The following is a 22040-nucleotide window of genomic DNA, read 5'->3' on the forward strand; positions in this document are numbered from 1 at the left end:
GTTTTACCCCGTTAATGACCAGGCCATTTTTGCGATACGGCACTGTGTTATTTTAACTATTACGCGGTCGTACGATTGCTGTATCCAACTAAAATGTATGTCCTTTTTTCCCCACAAATAAAGCCTTCTTTTGGTGGTATTTGATCACCTCTGCGGTTTTTATTTTTTGCGCTATAAACAAAAATAAAAAGACCAACAATTTTGAAACAAAAAAAAAAACAATATTTTTTACTTTCTGCTATAAAACATATCTAATAAAAAAAAAAAAATATAAAAAAAAACAATTTCTTAATCAATTTGGGGCAATATGTATTCCGCTACATATTTTTGGTAAAAAAAAATGATCCCAATAAGAGTATATTGATCGCGTCTACAGACTATGTGATATTTTTATGGCATTTTTATTTATTTATTTTACTAGTAATGGCCGCGATCAGTGATTTTTTGCGGGACTGCAACATTGCGGCGGACAAATCAAACACCTAACTGACACTTTTTTGGGGACCACTGACATTATTACAGTGATCAGTGCTAAAAAAAAAATGCACTGTTACTGTACTAATGACACTGGCAGGGAAGGGGTTAAACATCAGGGGCAATCAAAGGGTTAACTGTGTGTCTAGCTAGTGTGTTTGTGTACTGCGGGGGATGCTTTTACTAGAGGAACGCATGTATCCATGTCCCTGCTTTGCAGGATACACAGGATCCATACCTTCCCTACTGACAGAACGGCGATCTGCCTTGTTTACATAGACCGACTGCCGTTCTGCTTCTGCGCTGGATGATCGGTGGGTGCCGGCGGACATCGAGTCCATGGTATCCACAGGTCAGCTCCCGCTGTGTATAATCACAGCGGGTCGCCGGTGGCGCACATGTGTGCCCCAGACCCAGAAATGTGGGATCATGTACTAGGTACGTGATCCGGTGTACCAGTGCCACCTTGCCACCGTATAAGTAAGTTATACAGACAGCAGGTGGTTCTAAAGGCTCAAGGTTTTTTACCTTCATGCCTTCTATGCATTCTAAGGTAAAAACCCTCTTATGTGCAGCAGACCCCCTAAATCTCACCTGATCCCCATCATGATCCAGTGATGTGCAAGAGAGCCTCTGCTCTTCGGGGACTCTCCCTCCTCATTGGCTCCCGCTGCTGTCAAAAACAGGCAGTGAGCCCATGATGACAGAGAGGGGGTGGGGCCAAGGTGATGCATTGTGTGTGAATGGACACACAGAGCCATGGCTTGGGAACAAGCTTGCTTGGGTGCCCCCATTTCAAGCTGCTTGCTCTGGGGGCACTCGGCCGGAGGGAGGGGTCAGTAGCACCAACAAGGGACCCGAGAAGAAGAGGATCGGGGCAGCTCTGTGCAAAACCATTACACAGTGCAGGTAAGTACGAGACGTTTGTTATTTAGAAAGAAAAAGAAAAAAAAAGGAAAACCTTTAATATCACTTTAAGACCCCCAAACATTATATATTTTCTGAAAGCAGACACACTAAAGAAGAAAATGGTGGTAATTCCAATTTTTTAGGTCACATGATATTTGCACAGTTTATCAACCACAAGATTTCAGTGAAAATACACTAAAGTTAATTTTAGCGTACAAAAACGCCATATACAGTGCAATTTTCCACATTTTGTCATGTTACAACCAAAACGTATGTTTTTGTTATAAACGAATGTATTTTATTGGGATTTTATGTGATAGACCAACACAAAGTGGCACATAATTGTGAAGTGGAAGGAAAATGATAAATGGTTTTCAATTTTTTTTTTTACAAATAAATAAACTAAAATCTAGTGGAACCAATTGCCTTCAGAAGTCACCTAATTAGTAAATAGAGTCCACCTGTGTGTAATTTATTCTCAGTATAAATACAGCTGTTCTGTGAAGCCCTCAGATGTTTGTTAGAGAACCTTAGTGAACAAACAGCATCATGAAGGCCAAGGAACACATCAGACAGGTCAGGGATAAAGTTGTGGAGAAGTTTAAAGCAGGGTTAGGTTATAAAAAACAAATATCCCAAGCTTTGAACATCTCACAGAGCACTGTTCAATCCATCATCCAAAAATGGAAAGAGTAAAACCTACCAAGACATGGCCGTCCACCTAAACTGACAGGCCGGGCAAGGAGAGCATTCATCAGAGAAGCAGCCAAGAGTGGCAGTTGTCCAAATATCATGTGACATAAAAAATTTGCAACTACCACCATTTTATTCTCCAGGGCCTCCACATTCAGAAATTAAATAATATTTGCGGGGTTTTAACTAATCTTAACCCACTGATGCCGACACAAAGCAAATATGCGGCATTCGGCTTCAAGGGGTTGTACCTAGTTGATGCCTGCAGCTGCCGGTACTGTTTTTTAGCGCCAACGGACAGCTTTCTTGTAATAACAACCGATGCGGCTAATCAGTCACTTGGCTGTTATTAGAAGTAGCGGGAGGAGACGCCCCCCCCCCCCCCTCCTCCTGACGCTTTCCGTGGCTCGCCCGGGCTCTCCCATCCCACCGGGAGGCCCGAGTGACCAGCTGGCATGTCCGTCGGCTGGCCAGAAACCTGAACAAAGCCAAAATCAGCTTTGATCGGGTCACAGATCTAGTAACCCGGAAGCAATGTCATGACATCACATCCTGTTTATAGAAGCCTTAAAGGCACCACAGTTTTAAAAAAATTACAGTATTCAAAACGGCCAAATGTGGCATTTTGAATGCTTTTATGTGCAAAGGAGTCATTTGGCGTCTTATAGACCTCAGATCCCTCCATAAAGAGTACCTGTCACTTCACTACCTATTACTGTCACAAGGGATATTTACATTACATAAAAGTGATGAAAAAAAAAAAAAATTTAAGGGACAGTGAAAAAAAAAAAAAAAAAATAAGACAAAAAATTAAAGCACCCCATCCCTCTGTGCTTGTGCACAGAAGCGAACGTATACGTAAGTCGCGCCTGCAAATGTAAACAGTGTTCAAACCACACATGTGAGGTATCGACGTGATCGTTGGTGCGATAGCAATAATTCTAGTGCAAGACCTCCTCTGTAACTCTAAACTGTTAACCTGTAGACATTTTTAAAGCCTCGCCTACGGAGATTTTTAATTACTTTAATTTGTTGCCATTCCATGAGTGTGCGCAATTTTTAAAGCATGACATGTTAGGTATCTATTTACTCGGCAACAACATCTTTCACATTATCCAAAAAAACTCGGCTAACTTTTTTGTTTCGTTTTTTTTTTTAATTTATGAAAGTTTATTTCTTCCAAAAATAAAATTGTATTTGAAAGACCCCTTTCACAAATACAGTGTGACAAAAAATATTGCAACGATTGGCATTTTTTTCTCTAGGGTTCCTGCTTAAAAAATAATAAAAATAATATTTTATATATATATATATATATATATATATATATATATATATATATATATATATATATATATATAGTTTGGGGGCTCTAAGTAATTTTCTAGCAAAAAATACAGATTTTAACTTGAAAGCAACAAATATCAGAAAAAGGTTTAGGCATGAAGGGGTTAAAGTGATTGTAAGGCTTTGTTTTTGTTTTTTTTTTAAAAAAACAAACATGTCATACTTACCTCCACTGTGCAGTTCGTTTTGCACAGAGTGGCCCCGATCATCCTCTTCTGGGGTCCCCTTGCGGCTCCTCCTTGTATAGTATAACCCCCTAGGAGAAGTGCTCTCCCGGGGGGGGGGGGGGGGGGTACCTTGCGGGCGCGATCCATAGACGCAGAATGTAGGACTCGGCCCCGCCCCCCGTCATTGGATTTGATTGACAGCAGTGGGAGCCAATGGCTGTGCTGCTATCAATCTATCAATCTATCCAATCAGAACACGAGACACCGGCCGGAGCTGGTGTGCTCGTTCCCGTCGTGCGCATTTCCGGGATCAGGTAAGTATAAGGGAGGCTGCAGTAAAGTAGGTTTTTCACCCTAATGCATAGAATGCATTAAAGTGGAGTTCTGCTTTAAAAAAAAAAAGAATTAAAAGACAGCAGATACAAATACTGCAGCTGCTGAATTTTAATAATCGGACACTTACCTGTCCCAGGGTCCAGCGATGCGATCACACGAAGCCCCGCTCCTCTCCCCCTCCTCTCTGCGGTGCCGGCATTGTAACTGTGGAGACGCGCCGTGACTGACCGGGCAATCATCTGGTACCTGTGACGTGTCCCAGATGATTGCCGAGAGGGAGGGAGGAAGAGGTGCCGCAGTGCGCCGGGAGGAAGTGGGAGCTGGGACCCTCTAAAAGGAGTGTACCAACCCCCCCCCCCCCCCAAAAAAAATGACATGCCAAATGTGGAATCTCAGGGGGTCACTTCCCTTAAAGCGGAAGTTCCATTTTTGAGTGGAACTCCGCTTTAAGTTGAAAAACGGTGAGGGTTTACAACCCCTTTAAGGCCTAAGAAGTAAATTTTAAAGGTGTGCAAAAAAAAAAAAAAAAATGACTCAAAAAAATAACTAAGGGTTAACTCGTCCCACTCCAATAAACACATTTTTTGGTTGAGGTCTTTGCTCTCAATATATTGTACTGTTTCTATGTCGTTCATTACCTGAACATCTATCTGAGCTGTTGCACTTGCGCAGCAATTTAACCTGAAGGGCCCGCTAATGAACGGTTATCTTTCTAATTAGGAGCGCTCCAAATACTCCTATAAATATTGGACATTCCGTTCTGTATCAGGCTGATATTAATGCACCCTTTCTATATGAATGAAGCGTATGATAATTCGGAGCTGTTTACAGGCTCGGGGGTCATTTCAGGCGAGCAGCAAAGCCTTCTGGGAAAGTAGGTCACTTCTATTATACTGGCTCTGTGCATAACAAGGAAGGGAGGATGTGCTTTGACTTCTGCATTATCCACCACAAGGCTTGCTGTGTCGCTACAACAAAAACACATTCGCCGATGGTATACATATTACAGTAAAGGCTGCCGAAAATTTTAAAGTAGTGGTAAAGGCAGAAGATTGCATTTTATGCATTAAGGTAAAAAAAAAACTTCTGCATGCTGCTCCCCCTAAATCAGGGGTCTCAAACTGGCGCTCCTCCAGCTGTTGCAAAACTACAAGTCCTGTGGGAGTCATGCTTGTAACTGTCAGCCTTGCAATGCCTCATGGAATTTGTAGTTTTTCGCAACAGCTGTACAGTAGGGCCACCAGTTTGAGACCCCTGCCCGAAATACATGCCTGACCCCGATCTCAATCCAGCGATGTGCGCAAGAGCCAAGGCTCTCTCGGCCCCCCCCCCCCCCCTCTCCATTGGTTCAGATACAGGCTCTCCTGCTGTCAGCCACAGCCAGTGACGAGGGAGCAGGGGGTGGGGCTAGGGAGCGAACACGCATGAGTGCTCCCATAGCAAGCAGCAGGGAAAAGAATCCCACAGATTACACTGAGAGAGTTGGTTTCCCGTTGTAATAGCATACCTCCCAACTCTTTGAGATGGGAACGAGGGACACCTAATAACAAAAATATGTAGTCATAGGACACACCCCCTGCCACGCCTCCTTAGAGGAGAATTATACTAAAAAAAGATTAGTTAAACCTACAAGTGCTTTTTTTTTTTTACCACTACTATTCCTTTATATTGGCTTTTGAAATTTACAAATGCAGCAACTTAGAAACTGGATGAAAGGTTTAGCGCTGGGAAACACTTTCTGAAAGAGAAAAAGTGCATTTTATATACAACTATATAGATCAGACCAAAATGAGGGACAAATGAGGGGGAAATGAGGGACAGAGGGACTTTGTTCCAAATCAGGGACAGTCCCTCCAAATCAGGGACAGTTGGGGGCTATGGTAATAGGCATAACATTTTATATATGTTTGGTTCATGTTCTTTTTGGTCCACTTTTATTAAAGAAAATCAAACAAGGTTCCAGCAAAGGTGGTTTCCCTCGCAGGGGGTTTTCACCGCCAGCAACAAATAAAAGGATATTCAGTCTCCTGGCTTACACATGCAGCATTGCAAACAAAAATACCAAGCCACCTGGCTCTCTTCAGCAGCAGACGCAACACTGCTCAGGCTCCCACAGGGAGCTCTCCTGACTACTGTCAGCGACCTCCGACTCGGGTCTCTGGCTTTCACCATGCAGCCTGCACTCTCTGGATACTTCAGTGCACACCTGCACTCTCTGGGTTCTCCCTTGCAAGCCTGGACTCCTTAGGAGGGGGGAGCCCAGTACCCTGGTCCTGACTCTACTATCAGGCCCACACACACCTGAACAATCGGTGTGCCGGTGAGTCTCAAAACCCGGACCTAGGACTGGGGATTTCATCCCACCCGGATCTCTAAGAAATCCCTGGGCTCCAGGTCCCAAGGTGGACTTTAGTAAATAATGAAGAAACTGAAAAGCCAGTTACCTCTCAAACAAGCAAATACACTGGAGCCCCTCAACCTGCCTGGTTGAAAATCCTGTATTCATACACTGGTGGGGTACCTCACTACCACAATATATATATATATAAAATATATACGCACACATGTGTGTTTGCATAACCCAATACAATAGGCTGCGCACACCTATGCTTACTGTAGATATATTCTCAGCAATGATAACTTATCCTCTTCACTACATCACATGTCCAGCATTGCAGAGGTTACCTTCCTACTCAGCTTTAACCTAAGAACTTCCGATGACCATCCGCCCCTTTTCATCCTCTCCTCCATTCAGAAAAGTAATTTTATTGTTTTCACAGAAAGAATTTGTGAATGAACTCTATTCTGCGAATGGACGAGAGGTGGATGAATGACAGGAACCTTCCTCCCAATGTTACAGAATTGATATCCCAGGAAAACATTTTTAACCTCTTCAGATCCGGAATTTTTACGGATTTTTACGGATTTTTTTGCAATCACAGCAGGACCAGGTCGCCGGGGGCGCGTGCCCTAGACCCGACGATCGAAAATCACGTACAGGTACATGATTTCACACTGAAGGGCCGTCCTGCTACAGTAAGTGTTCAAACTTTAATAATAGGAACAGTTTGCAAAATAAAATTTTCATGGATCAAAAGGTAAGGTTCTTACCTCAAGGTCAGCATATAGCGGCTGCAAATCTCGAACCCTGCATAGATCTAGCCAGTGTACATGAAGATACGCAAGCTATAGGGATGAAAGGAGTTCCCATTTTTGCCATTGGGAACATTTTGCAAAGTGGAAATGATATGTTCCTCAACTTTCCAGCAAATGAGAAAAATAAGTTTAAGTTCCCTATCCAGAGTGATGGAAGCCAAGCATTGTTTATGAAATCATGTTCACCTTTGTATGAGATATTTTAAAGGTTATTGGAGGAGAAGGTAAGTAATGAGTTGGAAATAAGAAAGTTGTAAAGAAGAGAAACCTGGGAGTCCAAGAATTAGGGGAAGGTGTCTCTCAACCCCACTTCTCTCTGATCATACTACTGTAGCGTTATCCTCCAGAGAGCAGCTGGATTTTGGGTCCCCCTATTTCTGCACAACCAGGCAACATGCATTTTCCAACGTCCATCCAGAGTCAGTAACCAGTCCAGCTTGTTTTTGTTGTTTTATTGAGGGAAATCAACTTGGATAGGGATGAGGGATTATGGAATGCCAAACTTGAACTTGGTAGAACAACTTGAGGACAAACATCTTCTCTATGTACAGAATAAAACAAATCCTGGACTGTACTCCCTCTGGAATAATGTCAGTCTCTAATGGATCAGTAGCAAGGTTCCACTTTCAGGAGCTCTATGTCCCCTTGGTGAAACTCTCAAAGTCCCAAACTTACAGGAGTTCTATGTCCCAGCAAAATACCAGCCCATCTGGCTGCATTGAAAAGTTTTCCAGAGCAAGGGATTTAGGTTAGCTACGAGACTGTCTCAATGAAAGCTTGATAAATGTTGCACTAGGCAGCCTTCTCCCTTATTGGCAGTGGGGATGATCGGGCATAGGTGCTCACACTGTCCATTGAATCTTGCTGCCTTGGTTAAGACTGCTGTTCAGGCACCCTGCTGTACAGGTCTTCCAATGCTAGACAGGGTGTCTCCTGGATGAGACTGAAGGCTGGTGAAGGTCCCTCTCTACAGCTTTCTCTCCTTCCTTCCTCAGCTCCAGCCTGGAGACAGAGTCCCCCAGCCTAGGGGTCTCCTCCCATGCCACACGACTCCCGCCCCAACACTCCATCTTCCACCCGACAACTACTACCCCCTGCCCAGGCCCTCCAATATTTAAGGGCCAGCTCCCCACCTTCTGGGCCATGCTTGCCCTGGGATTGGCAGAGAATATTCAGGTGTCTCTTTCCAAACCTCTTGCCACTAAGTTCTGGAATCTTCCAGAAGCTTCCAGAATCCAGGGGGGGGGGGGGGCCCACTGACCTGAATCTGAACCCACAGCAAATACCCAGACTCGTTTAACCTACTGAGATATTTGACATATGTACCTTTAGTGAGGGTCCATACCCACTATGGGACAAGGAACTACAGTATGATATTGAGGTATATACCTTGGTCCATTCAAGGTATATAAGAAGCCAGTGAGTAATTTAGCCTGCCAGAAACCACCTGTTGGTCTTTATCTTGCCCCTTTCAGCAAGCAGGCAGAACCCTGAGCCCTGCATTTTGTACGCATGTAGTTGTATAGTATTTCTAATTGAATTGACTGACTTGGCTAATATTTTTCCTAGCAGGCTGGTAAAATAGGATCTGTTACCAGTGTTATCAGTAGGAAATCAGTTGGTATTTTTTTCCGATTAAAAACAAGTTGGTGCCTTTTTTGCAGTGGGCAGAAGGTAAAGTAAAGGTGGCACCTTCTGACTCATAATGGCCGTGGGAAATACATTCTAACTACCACAGTATTAAGAAGTTTCACAAATCTCGAGCAGTTCGGGTTCATCTGAAGGTTTTAAATGGAAACCCAAAGTTACAGTAATGTTCTCAGATTCCTTCTTCATCTTTGTCTGTTATTCTCACTTTGAATCCTGTAAGACACAATCACGGTAATCATCTCAGAATTTTATAAACATTGATTACCTATTTTACATAAAAATCTGACATCTTTATTTAGTATTATCACTATACACTCACATATCAAATTGAACCTTCCTAATGGGAAATGAAAGACACATCTTTTATGCATGAACATTGAGAAAATAGCATATATTATAATATTTTTGAAATATAAGTGAACGTGATCTGCATAAAAAATACTACACTATGAAGACTGCTGTTACTGATCTCCTGAAAAAGGAAGTTGACTGTCTCTCACTGTTTTTTGAGGTTTCTGACCCAGATTAAAGCAGTAGTAAAGTCTTGTGAAAAAAAGTTTTCTCCTGCAAGGCAATATCATAATGTGCTAGTAAGCACCACATACTAGCACATTATGAGAAATGTATGTTGAAACAAAGCCCTCTATCTTTGGGGTGTCAGTGCTGCAGGCGCTTCAATTCAAAAGTTTTTAAAACTACCGTTTTTTTTTAGGAGCAGTGATTTTAATAATGCTTAAAGTGAAACATTAAAAATGAAACATTCCTTTAACCACTTCAATACCAGGCACTTAGACACCTTCCCGCCCAGGCCAATTTTCAGCTTTCAGCGCTGTCACAATTTGAATGACAATTGCGCGGTCATGCTACACTGTACTCAATCAATTTTTTTATCATTTCGTTCCCACAAATAGAGCTTTCTTTTGGTGGTATTTGATCACCTCTGCGGTTTTTATTTTTTGCGCAACAAAAAAAAAAAAAGACCGAACATTTTGAAAAAAAACAAGTTTTCCTTTGTTTCTGTTTTTGGAAATAAGTACGTTTTCTTCTTCAATGACGGGCACTGATATGGCTGCACTGACGGGCACTGATACAGCGGCACTGATGGGCACTCTTTACCAAGATCGGTGGAGCGGTGTGTCAGACTGACACACCGCTCCACCGATCGCCGCGATGCGCGCAGGCGCGCGGCGGCATGTTATCCTGCTGGACGTCATATGACGCCCAGTCAGGATAACGGAACCACCGCCCAGCCTTCATCTGCTATGGACCGGGCGGCAAGTGGTTAAAGATCCTGCCTGGGGGTCCCTTTAGTCTGCCTGTAAAGTGGTGCAATCTTTCTCATGTGTCTTACTGTGCCGCAGCAAAATAACATTTCCAAAGGAGATAACTTTATTCAAAATTGCTGTAACGTATCAATATAGATAAAAATCAATAAAAAAATCGGTGCCAAAATTAAAAAAAAACAAAAAACAATGATGTAGGGGCAACCCAAAATCCCTACCAGACACTTATTCAAACAAGCAGCCATGGCAGGCCAGGAAATGGGAGGAACGAGCAAGCCCCCCCCCCCCTCCTGAAGCATACCAGGCCGTTTGCCCGCAACATGGGGAGGGTGCTTCTGACGTCACATGATGTTAGAAGGGGCAGGGTCACCCGGTTACTTCACTGGGTGGCCCCGCCCTTGCCTATATAACAGCTGTCACAGCCAAGAGACAGCAGTCGGCGGGACGCCTCCCATCTTTTTTTTTTTTCTATTTTACGGGTCCAGGCACTGTGATTAAAGATGGATGGACATCACGGGACACTTTTTTTTCTTTCTTTTTTTTTCTAAATAAAGGAATTGTCAAAAACCGTCTCCTGTCCTTTTTACTTTTTTGACAATTTACCCCATACCCATTCACATAGGGGGAGGCCGGGATCTGGGGGCCCTCTTGTTAATCTTCCAGATTCCGATAAGCTCCCCGCCCGCAGACCCCCACAACCACCGGGCAAGGGTTGTGGGGATGAGGCCCTTGTTGAGGCCAAGTGGCCTGGTATAGTTTGGGGGGACGCTCGCCCCCTCCCTTCCTGGCCTGCCATATCTGCTTGCTCGGATAAGGGTGTGGTATGGATTTTGGGGGGACCCCATGCCATTTTTTTATTTAATTTTAACCACTTCAATACACTGTGTTATATACACTAGACTGCCTGCACCGACTGAATATAGAGTTATAGAGTCTAAACTTGAATATCTAGTCTACACTAAATGCAGAGTGTGTATATATATATATATATATATATATATATATATATATATATATATATATAAATAAAATACACTGCTACTAACCAATTAACCTGCCTGCTTAATCTAGCTCAATCTATCTCCGTCCACAGTCACATACTATATACGGACGTTATGTAAGCAGCCTTATATAGTGTGGGGCGTGGACTGAGTCCCCCGAGCCATGATTGGCCAAAGGCACCCTGCCCTTGGCCAGTTATGGCTCTTGCAGCAGAGCGCGCTGTGATTGGCTAAAGCATGCAGGTCAGGTGCATTCTTTGGCCAATCATCAGACATCAATGCACTGCGAATTACCCGCAAATGCCCCATAATATTCACTGTATCAAGCTCATCCCTATATAACAGTGTAAATTTGCTGTCCCCTCAAAATAACAACACACAGCCATTATTGTCTAAACCACTGGTAACAAAAGTGAGTACACCCCTAAGTGAAAATGTCCAAATTGGGCCCAAAATGTCAATATTTTGTGTGGCCACCATTATTTTCCAGCACTGCCTTAACCCTCTTGGGTATGGAGGTCACCAGAGCTTCACAGGTTGCCACTGGAGTCCTCTTCCACTCCTCCATGATGACATCACGGAGCTGCTGGATGTTAGAGACCTTGCGCTCTTCCACCTTCCATTTGAGGATGCCCCACAGATGCTCAATAGGGTTTAGGTCTGGAGACATGGTTGGCCAGCCCATTACCTTTACCCTCATCTTCTTTAGCAAGGCAGTGGTCATCTTGGAGGTGTGTTTGGGGTCGTTATGTTGGAATACTGCCCTGCGGCCCAGTCTCTGAAGGGAGGGGATCATGCTCTGCTCCAGTATGTCACAGTACATTCATGGTTCCCTCAATGAACTGTAGCAACCCAGTGCCAGCAGCACTCATACAGCCCAGGACCATGACACTCCCACCACCATGCTTGACTGTAGGCAAGACACACTTGTCTTTGCACTCCTCATCTGGTTGCCGCCACACACACTTCACACCATCTGAACCAAATAAGTTTATCTTGGTCTCATCAGACCACAGGACATGGTTCCAGTAATCCATGTCCTTAGTCTGCTTGTCTTCAGCAAACTGTTTGCAGGCTTTCTTGTGCATCATCTTTAGAAGAGCCTTCCTTCTGGGACGACAGCCATGCAGACCAATTTGATGCAGTGTGCATCGTATGGTCTGAGCACTGACAGGCTGCCCCCCACCCCTTAAACCTCTGCAGCAATGCTGGCAGCACTCATATGTCTATTTCCCAAAGACAACCTCTGGATATGATGCTGAGCACGTGCACTCAACTTCTTTGGTCGACCATGGCGAGGCCTGTTCTGAGTGGAACCTGTCCTGTTAAACCGCTGTATGGTCTTGGCCACCGTGCTGCAGCTCAGTTTCAAGTTCTTGGCAATCTTCTTATAGCCTAGGCCATCTTTATGTAGAGCAACAATTCTTTTTTTTCAGATCCTCAGAGAGTTCTTTGCCATGAGGTGCCATGTTGAACGTCTAGTGACCAGTATGAGAGAGTGAGAGTGATAACACCACATTTAACACACCTGCTCCCCATTCACACCTGATACCTTGTAACACTAATGAATCACATGACACCGGGGAGGGAAAATGGCTAATTGGACCCAATTTGGACATTTTCACTTAGGGGTGTACTCACTTTTGTTGCCAGCGATTTAGACATTAATGGCTGTGTGTTGAGTTATTTTGAGGGGACAGCAAATTTACAGTTATACAAGCTGTACACTCACTACTTTACATTGTAGCAAAGTGTCATTTCTTCACATGAAAATATATAATAAAATATTTACAAAAATGTGAGGGGTGTACTCACTTTTGTGAGATACTATATATAACATAAATCACAAAATATGCAATAGTCGGTAGTGTGTAACGTACAATAAATCTTAGCATGCAGGGATCAGGACTAGAACACATAGCACAAGAAACAGGGTGCAAAAGTCAGGAGTATGTAGCATAAGTGTCATGACGTTGGCAGTCATTGGGGGAAGAAAAACAAAGGCCTTGGCAGGGATAAAAAAACTTCCTGTCGTCATTGTCAGTGAGTGGAAGAACCCCCCTTCCCCAGCATCTGAATTAGTGGAAGGAAGAATCCCTCTTCTCAAAGCACTGGAGGTCAGTAGATTAACCTCACTTCCACCCTTCCCAGACATTGGGGGTCAGTGAGAGTTATTCACACTAGAATGTTGCACTAACATGCGCTATATGCTTTGGTGCACTGTGGTGCCATTCACCCCTTACATGTATTAGTGGTTAGTGCAGTTCCCCCAACCCCCTAAAGTGGTCAGTGGTGTTTTTACCCCTCTCCCTCAAAAGCATTGTTAGTCAATGGTCAGTGGTCTCTCAAGCCCAAAAGCATTGGTGGTCAGTAATGTTCCCTTCCTCTAAAGGCAATGGCGGTCAGTAGTGTTCTTACCCTCATCTCTAAAGGCATTTGTGGTCAAAGGTGTTTTTCCACCCCTAAAGGCATTGGGGTAAGTGGAGTTCCTCTCCGTGTCATTGGTGGTCAGTGATGTTCACCCTCTACTCAATGGCATCCCAGTTGTAGTCCGTAGGGTTCCATATCGAGTTGGCCCACCCTTTGCAAGTTCAACAGCTTCAACTTATCTAGAAAGGCTGTCCACAGGGTTTAGGAGTGTGTCTATTGGAATGTTTGACCATTCTTCCAGAAGCGCATTTGTGAGGTCAGGCACTGATGTTGGACGAGAAGACCTGGCTCACAGTCTCTGTTCTAATTAATTCCAAAGGTGTTCTATTGGGTTGAGGGCAGGCTAGTTCATTTTTTCCACCTTAAACTCGCTCATCCATGTCTTTATGGACGTTGCTTTGTGCACTGGTCCAAATCATTTGGTGGAGGGGGCATTATGGTGTGGTGTTGTTTTTCAGGGGTTGGGCTTGGCCCCTTCGTTTCAGTGAAGGGAAATCTTAAGGCATCAGCATGCCAAGACATTTTGGACAATTTCATGCTCCCAACTTTGTGGGAACAGTTTGGGGATGGTCCCTTCCTGTTCCAACATGAGTGCTCACCAGTGCACAAAGCAAGGCTCTAATTCATGCCAAAGGTGTTCTATCGGGTTAAGCTCAGGACTCTGTGCAGGCCAGTCAAGTTCCTCCACCCCAAACTTACTCGTTCATGTCTTTAGGTACCTTGCTTTGTGCACTGGTGCACCAATCATTCATTACACAGGCAGAAACAAGGCAGATTGCCGTTCCGTCACAAGGGAAGGTTTTGATCCTGTATTTCTGCAAGGCAGGAATATGGATCAATGCCTTCCCCTAGTAAAAGCACCTCCCACACAGTGAGAAAACACAGGCTAGGCACACAGTTAACCCTTTGATCGCCCCTGATGTTAATCCCTTCCCAGCCAGTGTCATAAGTACAGTGATAGTGCATATTTTTTAGCACTGATCACTGTATTAGTGTCGCTGGTCCCCAAAAAGTGTCAGTTAGGTGTCTGCAGTGACAGTGTGGCGCTAATAATATTTTTGTGTACCCTGGATGTGGTACAGCTAAAACAAAATATAATGTGCAAATATACCATAGCAAAACAAAAACGAAAATACGCTGTGCTCAACACAGTGAATGTATGAAACAAAAAGCAATAGTCCAAAAAAATGTGAAGGCGTGGGTTTTTCCCGTGAAGATGTTTCCAATCACATAGGAATAGTGAGCTGCTTGTCTGTAGTCATTTTCAATAACACTTCGAAGGTAAATAAATACTCTTACCAACTGTGGTGGACCCAGAGTGTCATACGACAAATGGGTCTTACAGGCTCAAGATCCTATATGGTATGGATCAGGTACTGAACGCTGGGAGGTCAGACGGGTCCGATGTGGTGTCCCCGACTCTCGGTTCGTGGATCGCACCGGTACTCTGCAAACCAAACGGTGGTCTCCCAAGGCGCTTCTTCATGGGCTCCAAAGGATAAACATATGGAGGAAAAAGGGAAGGAGGACTCCAGATAGTGCAGGTCAAACCAGGTGGTTTATTGATAATAGGTCAGGTATCAAAAACTGGTACAATAAAAGTGATCATAAAAAAAATATAAAAGAGGGAGACGAAAAAATGACTCAGTCTACAGTAACCTTGCGTACATACTCTGTGAAGCACTTTACCACCTGGCCTGATCCTTGTAGCATGGCTAAGTTGTCTGGATCAAAAGAGAATTACAGGTAAGACCAGGGCTTTTTTTTCTGCCGGAATGTGTTGGAAGGCAGTTCCGCCACCTCAGGCAGCCCTCTCCTCTGCAGCCTGTCACATAAAACAGAAGCTTGTAGAGGAAGTTTTCTATACAATTCACTTCCTCCACCAGCTTCTGTGTGCTAGCGCCGGTGTTCTATCGAGAAATGCCCTCCGTTGAAAAATGCCTTTGATCGGTCTGCACATGCGCAGTACTAAACGTCACTCCAGCTTATATGTTGATCAGCTGGAGTGACATCAACCGAACACGCATGCGCAGATCGTCAGGCGCATTATCCGACGCTATGCAAACAGCGGAGGAACGTAGTTGTCAGATTGAGCCTTGCTGTTGCAGGGCGGGTTGTGGGTGTGTTTAAGGGCGGGTTTTGTGTGTGTTGCAACCCGCCCTTAGACGCAGGCAAAACCCGCCCTGCAACACACCAAAGCCGTCCTGTAATACAGAAAAAAAAACGCCCTTCAGCACACAGAAAACCCGCCCCAACAGCGAGGCAGCATCTGACAAGTACAATCTCCTTCTGCTGTTTACATAGCTTTGAATACTGGGAGTTGTTTTAAAAAAAAAGCTCGACCCATGCAGAACCTCGAACCGCGTCACTTCCGGTGAGGCTACGTCACGAAACAGCTGATCGCGCGGCTCCACTGCGCATGTGCGACTTCACCACGGCTATGCCGCGCAAGTGCAGGCGTTATTTTCAGGTGAGAAAAATTAGACTTGAGCGTGGGGGCGGAGGCAGTGTGAGTTGCTTAATTACATCATCGGCAGCACCGCCTCCATCCCTGCCCCGCCCCCAACATGCCCCTAGCCTGCTCTGGAGAAGGGGGGCGGGCCCATGCATAATAGCACTGTGTGTGGGTGTATGGGAGGTTGAGGAAAAACATAGAGCTGCACCCTCTCCATCAATTGCAGCCTCACTGTGCCCATCAAATGCAGCCACTTGTGCCCCATCATATGCAACCACTTGCATGGGTCAAACTTTTTTTACAACATCGTCAAATACTGTCTCCTGGCGAAAAATGCCTCAGACGATCTGCGCATGCGCTGTGTTGATGTCACGCCAGCTGGTCAACATATCAGCTGGAGTAATGATTAGTACTGCGCATGCGCAAACCCCATCGGGGGCATTTTTCGACGGAGGGCATTTCTCAATAGAACACTGGCATCCAGGGCATGTGCCCCACAGCTGACTGATCGGTGCCCTGGGACCGAGTGCACACAACGCAACCATCGGCATTAATGGGGGATTCCAGAGGCAGCTATATCCGCCTCCTGTCTGTCAGATCTGTGTAGCACAAAGCCGAGTGAAGCGTTCTGAGACTCCTCCTCCGTTCTGTGCTACACAGATCTAACAGAACAGAACGGAAGTCTGCTGCACTGCTCTAATAGCAATGCAGGTGAGAGAGCTGTGGAGAGAAAGGGGGAGAAGGGGGGCTGGTTGAGCAGAGAGTAGAGACTGTGAAGTTGTGGATGTTCTGCAAAGGTCAGAGGTCAAAGCTGGGGGGGGGGGTTAGATTGTGCAAAGTGAGAGTTGTGGGCAGGAGAATTTGTACAGGGTTAAGAGTGCTGGGGGGGGGCTTGGGGTGCAGAGGTGTAAGATGAGGGGTTGTAGAGGGTTAGAGCTGTGGATTGGAGTGAGGTGTAGATAGGGGTGCAGAAGTTAAATGTGGAGGGGAGGGGGGGATAAGCTGTGGATGGGGGTGCAGAGGTGATTGTGGACTGGGGGTGTAAGCTGTGGATGGGGGGTGTGCAGAGGTGACATGCTGACAGAGATTAAAAGGGAAATTGTGGATGGGGGGAGGCGGCTACACATGCTAATGTGAAATGTGGGGGCAGACAGGGTGAGCTGGCTGTGGATGGGGGGGTGAACTGTGGAAAGGGGGGGGGAGGTGAGCTGTTGGGGGGGTGAACTGTGGGCGAGAGAAGAGAAGGTAACCTGTGGGGGGGGTGAGCTGTGGAGGGGGGGTGAACTGACGAGAGAAGGTAACCTGTGCGTGGGGGGGTGAGCTGTGGACAAGGAAAGAGAAGGTGACCTGTGGGGGGTGAGCTGTAGAGGGGGGTATGGTGAGCTGTGGAGGGGGGTAGGGTGAGCTCTGTGGAGGGGGGTAGGGTGAGCTGTGGACGAGGGAAGAGAAGGTGACCTGTGGGGGGGGTGATCCATGAAGGGGAGTAGGGTGAGCTGTGGGGGAGAGAAGAGAAGGTGACCTGTGGAGGGGTGAGCAGTGGAGGGAGGAAGATAAGGTGACCTGTGTAGGGTGAGCTGTGGAGGGGGGTAGGGTGCGCTGTGTATGAGGGAAGAGAAGGTGACCTGTGGGGGGTGAGCTGTGGATGAGGTAAAAGAGGGTGACCTGTGGATGGGGAGTTGAGCTGTGGACTAGGGAAGAGACCTGTGGGGGGGTGAGCTGTGGGGGGGGGCTGTGAGAGTAGAGACTGTGAAGTTGTGGATGTTCTGCAAAGGTCAGAGGTCAACGCTGGGGGGTTTAGATTGTGCAAAGTGAGAGTTGTGGGCAGGAGAATTTGTACAGGGTTAAGAGTGCTGGGGGGGGGCTTGGGGTGCAGAGGTGTAAGATGAGGGGTTGTAGAGGGTTAGAGCTGTGGATTGGAGTGAGGTGTAGATAGGGGTGCAGAAGTGAAATGTGGAGGGGAGGGGGGGATAAGCTGTGGATGGGGGTGCAGAGGTGATTGTGGACTGGGGGTGTAAGCTGTGGATGGGGGGTGTGCAGAGGTGACATGGTGACAGAGATTAAAAGGGAAATTGTGGATGGGGGGAGGTGGCTACACATGCTAATGTGAAATGTGGGGGCAGACAGGGTGAGCTGGCTGTGGATGGGGGGGGTGAACTGTGGAAAGGGGGGCGGGAGGTGAGCTGTTGGGGGGTGAACTGTGGGCGAGAGAAGAGAAGGTAAGCTGTGGGGGGGTGAGCTGTGGAGGGGGGGTGAACTGACGAGAGAAGGTAACCTGTGCGTGGGGGGGTGAGCTGTGGACAAGGAAAGAGAAGGTGACCTGTGGGGGGTGAGCTGTAGAGGGGGTATGGTGAGCTGTGGAGGGGGGGGTAGGGTGAGCTCTGTGGAGGGGGGTAGGGTGAGCTGTGGACGAGGGAAGAGAAGGTGACCTGTGGGGGGGGTGATCCGTGAAGGGGAGTAGGGTGAGCTGTGGGGTAGAGAAGAGAAGGTGACCTGTGGAGGGGTGAGCAGTGGAGGGAGGAAGATAAGGTGACCTGTGGAGGGTGAGCTGTGGAGGGGGGTAGGGTGAGCTGTGTATGAGGGAAGAGAAGGTGACCTGTGGGGGGGTGAGCTGTGGACAAGGTGAGAGAAGGTGACCTGTGGATGGGGAGGTAAGCTGTGGACGAGGGAAGAGAAGGTGACCTGTGGAGGGGGGGTAGGGTGAGCTGTGGGGGGGTAAGCTGTGGACGAGGGAAGAGTAGATGACCTGTGGGGGGGGGTGAGCTGTGGAGGGGGGGTAGGGTGAGCTGTGATGGGGGAAGATAAGGTGACCTGTGGAGGGTGAGCTGTGGAGGGGGGGTAGGGTGAGCTGTGATGGGGAAAGAGAAGGTGACCTGTGGGGGGGTGAGCTGTGGATGAGGTAAAAGAGGGTGACCTGTGGATGGGGAGTTGAGCTGTGGACTAGGGAAGAGACCTGTGGGGGGTGAGCTGTGGGGGGGGGGGGCTGTGAGAGTAGAGGCTGTAAAGTTGTGGATGTTCTGCAAAGGTCAGAGGTCAAAGCTGGGGGGGGTAGATTGTGCAAAGTGAGAGTTGTGGGTAGGAGAATTTGTACAGGGTTAAGAGTGCTGGGGGGGCTTGGGGTGCAGAGGGTAAGATGAGGGGTTGTAGAGGGTTAGAGCTGTGGATTGGAGTGAGCTGTAGATAGGGGTGCAGAAGTGAAATGTAGAGGGGAAGGGGGGATAAGCTGTGGATGGGGGTGCATAGGTGATTGTGGACTGGGGGTGTAAACTGTGGATGGGGGGTGTGCAGAGGTGACATGTTGACAGAGATTAAAAGGGGAATTGTGGATGGGGTGAGGTGGCTACACATGCTAATGTGAAATGTGGGGGCAGACAGGGTGAGCTGGCTGTGGATGGGGGGGTGAACTGTGGAAAGGGGGGGAGAAGGTGAGCTGTTGGGGGGGTGAACTGTGGACGAGAGAAGAGAATGTAACCTGTGGGGGGGGTGAGCTGTGGAGGGGGGGTGAACTGACGAGAGAAGGTAACCTGTGCGTGGGGGGGGGTGAGCTGTGGAGGAGGGAAGAGAAGGTGACCTGTGGGGGGTGAGCTGTGGATGGGGGTATGGTGAGCTGTGGAGGGGGGGGTAGGGTGAGCTGTGGAGGGGGGTAGGGTGAGCTGTGGACGAGGGAAGAGAAGGTGACCTGTGGAGGGTGAGCAGTGGAGGGGGGTAGGGTGAGCTGTGGAGGGGGGTTGGGTGAGCTGTGGAGGGGGGTAGGGTGAGCTGTGGACGAGGGAAGAGAAGGTGACCTGTGGGGGGGTGATCCATGGAGGTGGGTAGGGTGAGCTGTGGGGGAGGGGGTGAGCTGTGGACAAGAGAAGAGAAGGTGACCTGTGGAGGGGTGAGCTGTGGAGGGAGGAAGAGAAGGTGACCTGTGGAGGGGTGAGCTGTGGAGGGAGGAAGATAAGGTGATCTGTGGAGGGTGAGCTGTGGAGGGGGGGGTAGGGTGAGCTGTGTACGAGGGAAGAGAAGGTGACCTGTGGGGGGGGGGGGGGGTGAGCTGTGGACAAGGTGAGAGAAGGTGACCTGTGGATGGGGAGGTAAGCTGTGGACGAGGGAAGAGAAGGTGACCTATGGAGGGGGGTAGGGTGAGCTGTGGGGGGGTAAGCTGTGGACGAGGGAAGAGAAGGTGACCTGTGGGGGGGGTGAGCTGTGGAGGGGGGGTAGGGTGAGCTGTGATGGGGGAAGATAAGGTGACTTGTGGAGGGTGAGCTGTGGAGAGGGAAGAGAAGGTGAGCTGTGAGTGGGTGAGCTGTGGATGAGGTAAGAGAAGGTGAATTGTGGATGGGGAGGTGAGCTGTGGATGAGGGAAGAGAAGGTGACCTGTGGGGGGGGGTAGGGTAAGCTGTGGGGGGGGGGGGTGAGCTGTGGACGAGGGAAGAGAAGGTGACCTGTGGGGGGGGGGTAGGGTAAGCTGTGGGGGGGGTGAGCTGTGGACGAGGGAAGAGAAGGTGACCTGTGGGGGGGGGTGAGCTGTGGATGAGGTAAGAGAAGGTGACCTGTGAATGAGGAGGTGAGCTGTGCACAGGGGGGGAGAAGATAAAGAGCACTTTACTTCTCTTTCCCGAGAAATGGCGGTATTGTGGGCGGGAATAGGGGTGGGGTGGGGTTGGGGGGGTGTGAGGAGATGGGGTTGGGGGTGGGGAGTTGACTGGGGAGGGTGGGTTCTTGCGCCTATTCTCTGAGAAAAAAAGCCCTGGGTAAGATACTTCACATAGTGCTTTTCCTACAGGTCTGCTTTAAAACATGGATGAATAAATTTGACAAATTGAAATGACAATGTTCTGTACTTTTAGGAATCCAGTGAAAAGCGACAATGAGTCACAGTTGGAGCCTCAGACTGCAGATCAGAATGGAACCTTTTGATTTTAGGAAGGATCCCGGATCTTCTGGAAGTGCCAATTGGGACCCTAGTATATTCTGCATGAGATATTCAATGTTTTGAGAATTATACAAACACTATGTAGTTTTCTATGTACCTGCTGCTTTCTATTACTCACTGAATCCTGCTGCAATAAAGTAAAAATGAAAAAAAAAAAAAGGTGTGAATGACGTTAATTATAATTACTAGGAATGACGGTAATGTATTCACCACAGAAAGAGCAGAACAGAGAAACCACAAGTGTGAGACGATTGTACGATTACTGTGTCTGAGGGAAAAACAATTCATGATATCAGTTATGTGATCAGTCCTACTGGAATTACAGATGCTGGGTAAAGAAAAACATGTAATTTTATAAAATTCTATGCGTTGTTCCACCCTGCACTGGGCCATTCTGGTGACTATACTTACTTATAATTGGAAATATAGGCAAAAAATAAATAAATACATATACTGTATGCTGCACACTGTCTGTAGCATTAATGCAGCAGTTTTTGTTTATGTGAGTTCTCTCTGTAACATAGTTTTATTACTTTTGATCCTGCTGGTTGCTCCCTGGCTTACGAGTGCCCATCAATGCTGACCACTATAAACTGACCTACCTGACACACACTGATCATTACACTGACCCACACTAAACTACCTGACACACACTGATCTTTACACTGACAGACACTGACCTACCTGACACACACTAAATGATAATGTAACAGCGCTAAAGTCAGAGGATATAACAGAAAAATAGGTCCAAGATGTATGGATGGATCACTCTCTCTATAAATAAAAACAATAATAATCCATAGAGGGAAAAAGTCTATGATGTGTAGATGATCCGTAATAAGGGTAAATGTGGGAGCCAGGGAAGTCTATGCAGCTGTGATACCAAGGGCAGCTTCCTGTAGAGTGAAGTCAGCTCTCCATACGTACATAAAAATCCAAAAGAGAAAGCGCCTCATTCAGTATCAAAGATTTATTAAGATGTAAAAGCAATTAAAAACACTTACATAAAAGTAAACAGATTGCCGCTTCCATAAAGAGATGAACCCAAAGTGTGTCACGTATCCAGTTAAGTGGGGCTGATGTATACCGAGCGGACGGCCGCGGACCTCCGCTCAGAGATGCCGGCTGTGTGGGCGATAATATGGGAGAGTTACTTCCGCGTTCCAACAGGCCACGTGGATGATGACGTCACTAAGGTCATTCAGGTTCGCTGGGGACCACTAC

General features: G+C 46.9%; 1 protein-coding gene across 2 annotated transcripts in view; it reads left to right on the top strand.

The window, feature by feature from the left end:
• The window catches only part of MAP6 (microtubule associated protein 6), a 179388-nt gene extending 158420 nt beyond the window's left edge, over positions 1 to 20968 (top strand). Inside the window, exon 4 of one of the 2 annotated variants that reach the window (XM_073612882.1) lies at positions 20731 to 20947. In XM_073612882.1, the coding sequence (XP_073468983.1) occupies positions 20731 to 20800 (70 nt within the window). In that variant the 3' untranslated portion in view covers positions 20801 to 20947. Of the gene's footprint in view, positions 1 to 20730 lie in introns of both variants that reach the window. The other variant, XM_073612883.1, reaches the window with a different exon arrangement.
• Positions 20969 to 22040: the final 1072 nt, after the last annotated feature.

The sequence above is a fragment of the Aquarana catesbeiana genome, linkage group LG02, assembly GCF_042186555.1.
Source record: "Aquarana catesbeiana isolate 2022-GZ linkage group LG02, ASM4218655v1, whole genome shotgun sequence".
Taxonomy (NCBI): Eukaryota; Metazoa; Chordata; class Amphibia; order Anura; family Ranidae; genus Aquarana; species Aquarana catesbeiana.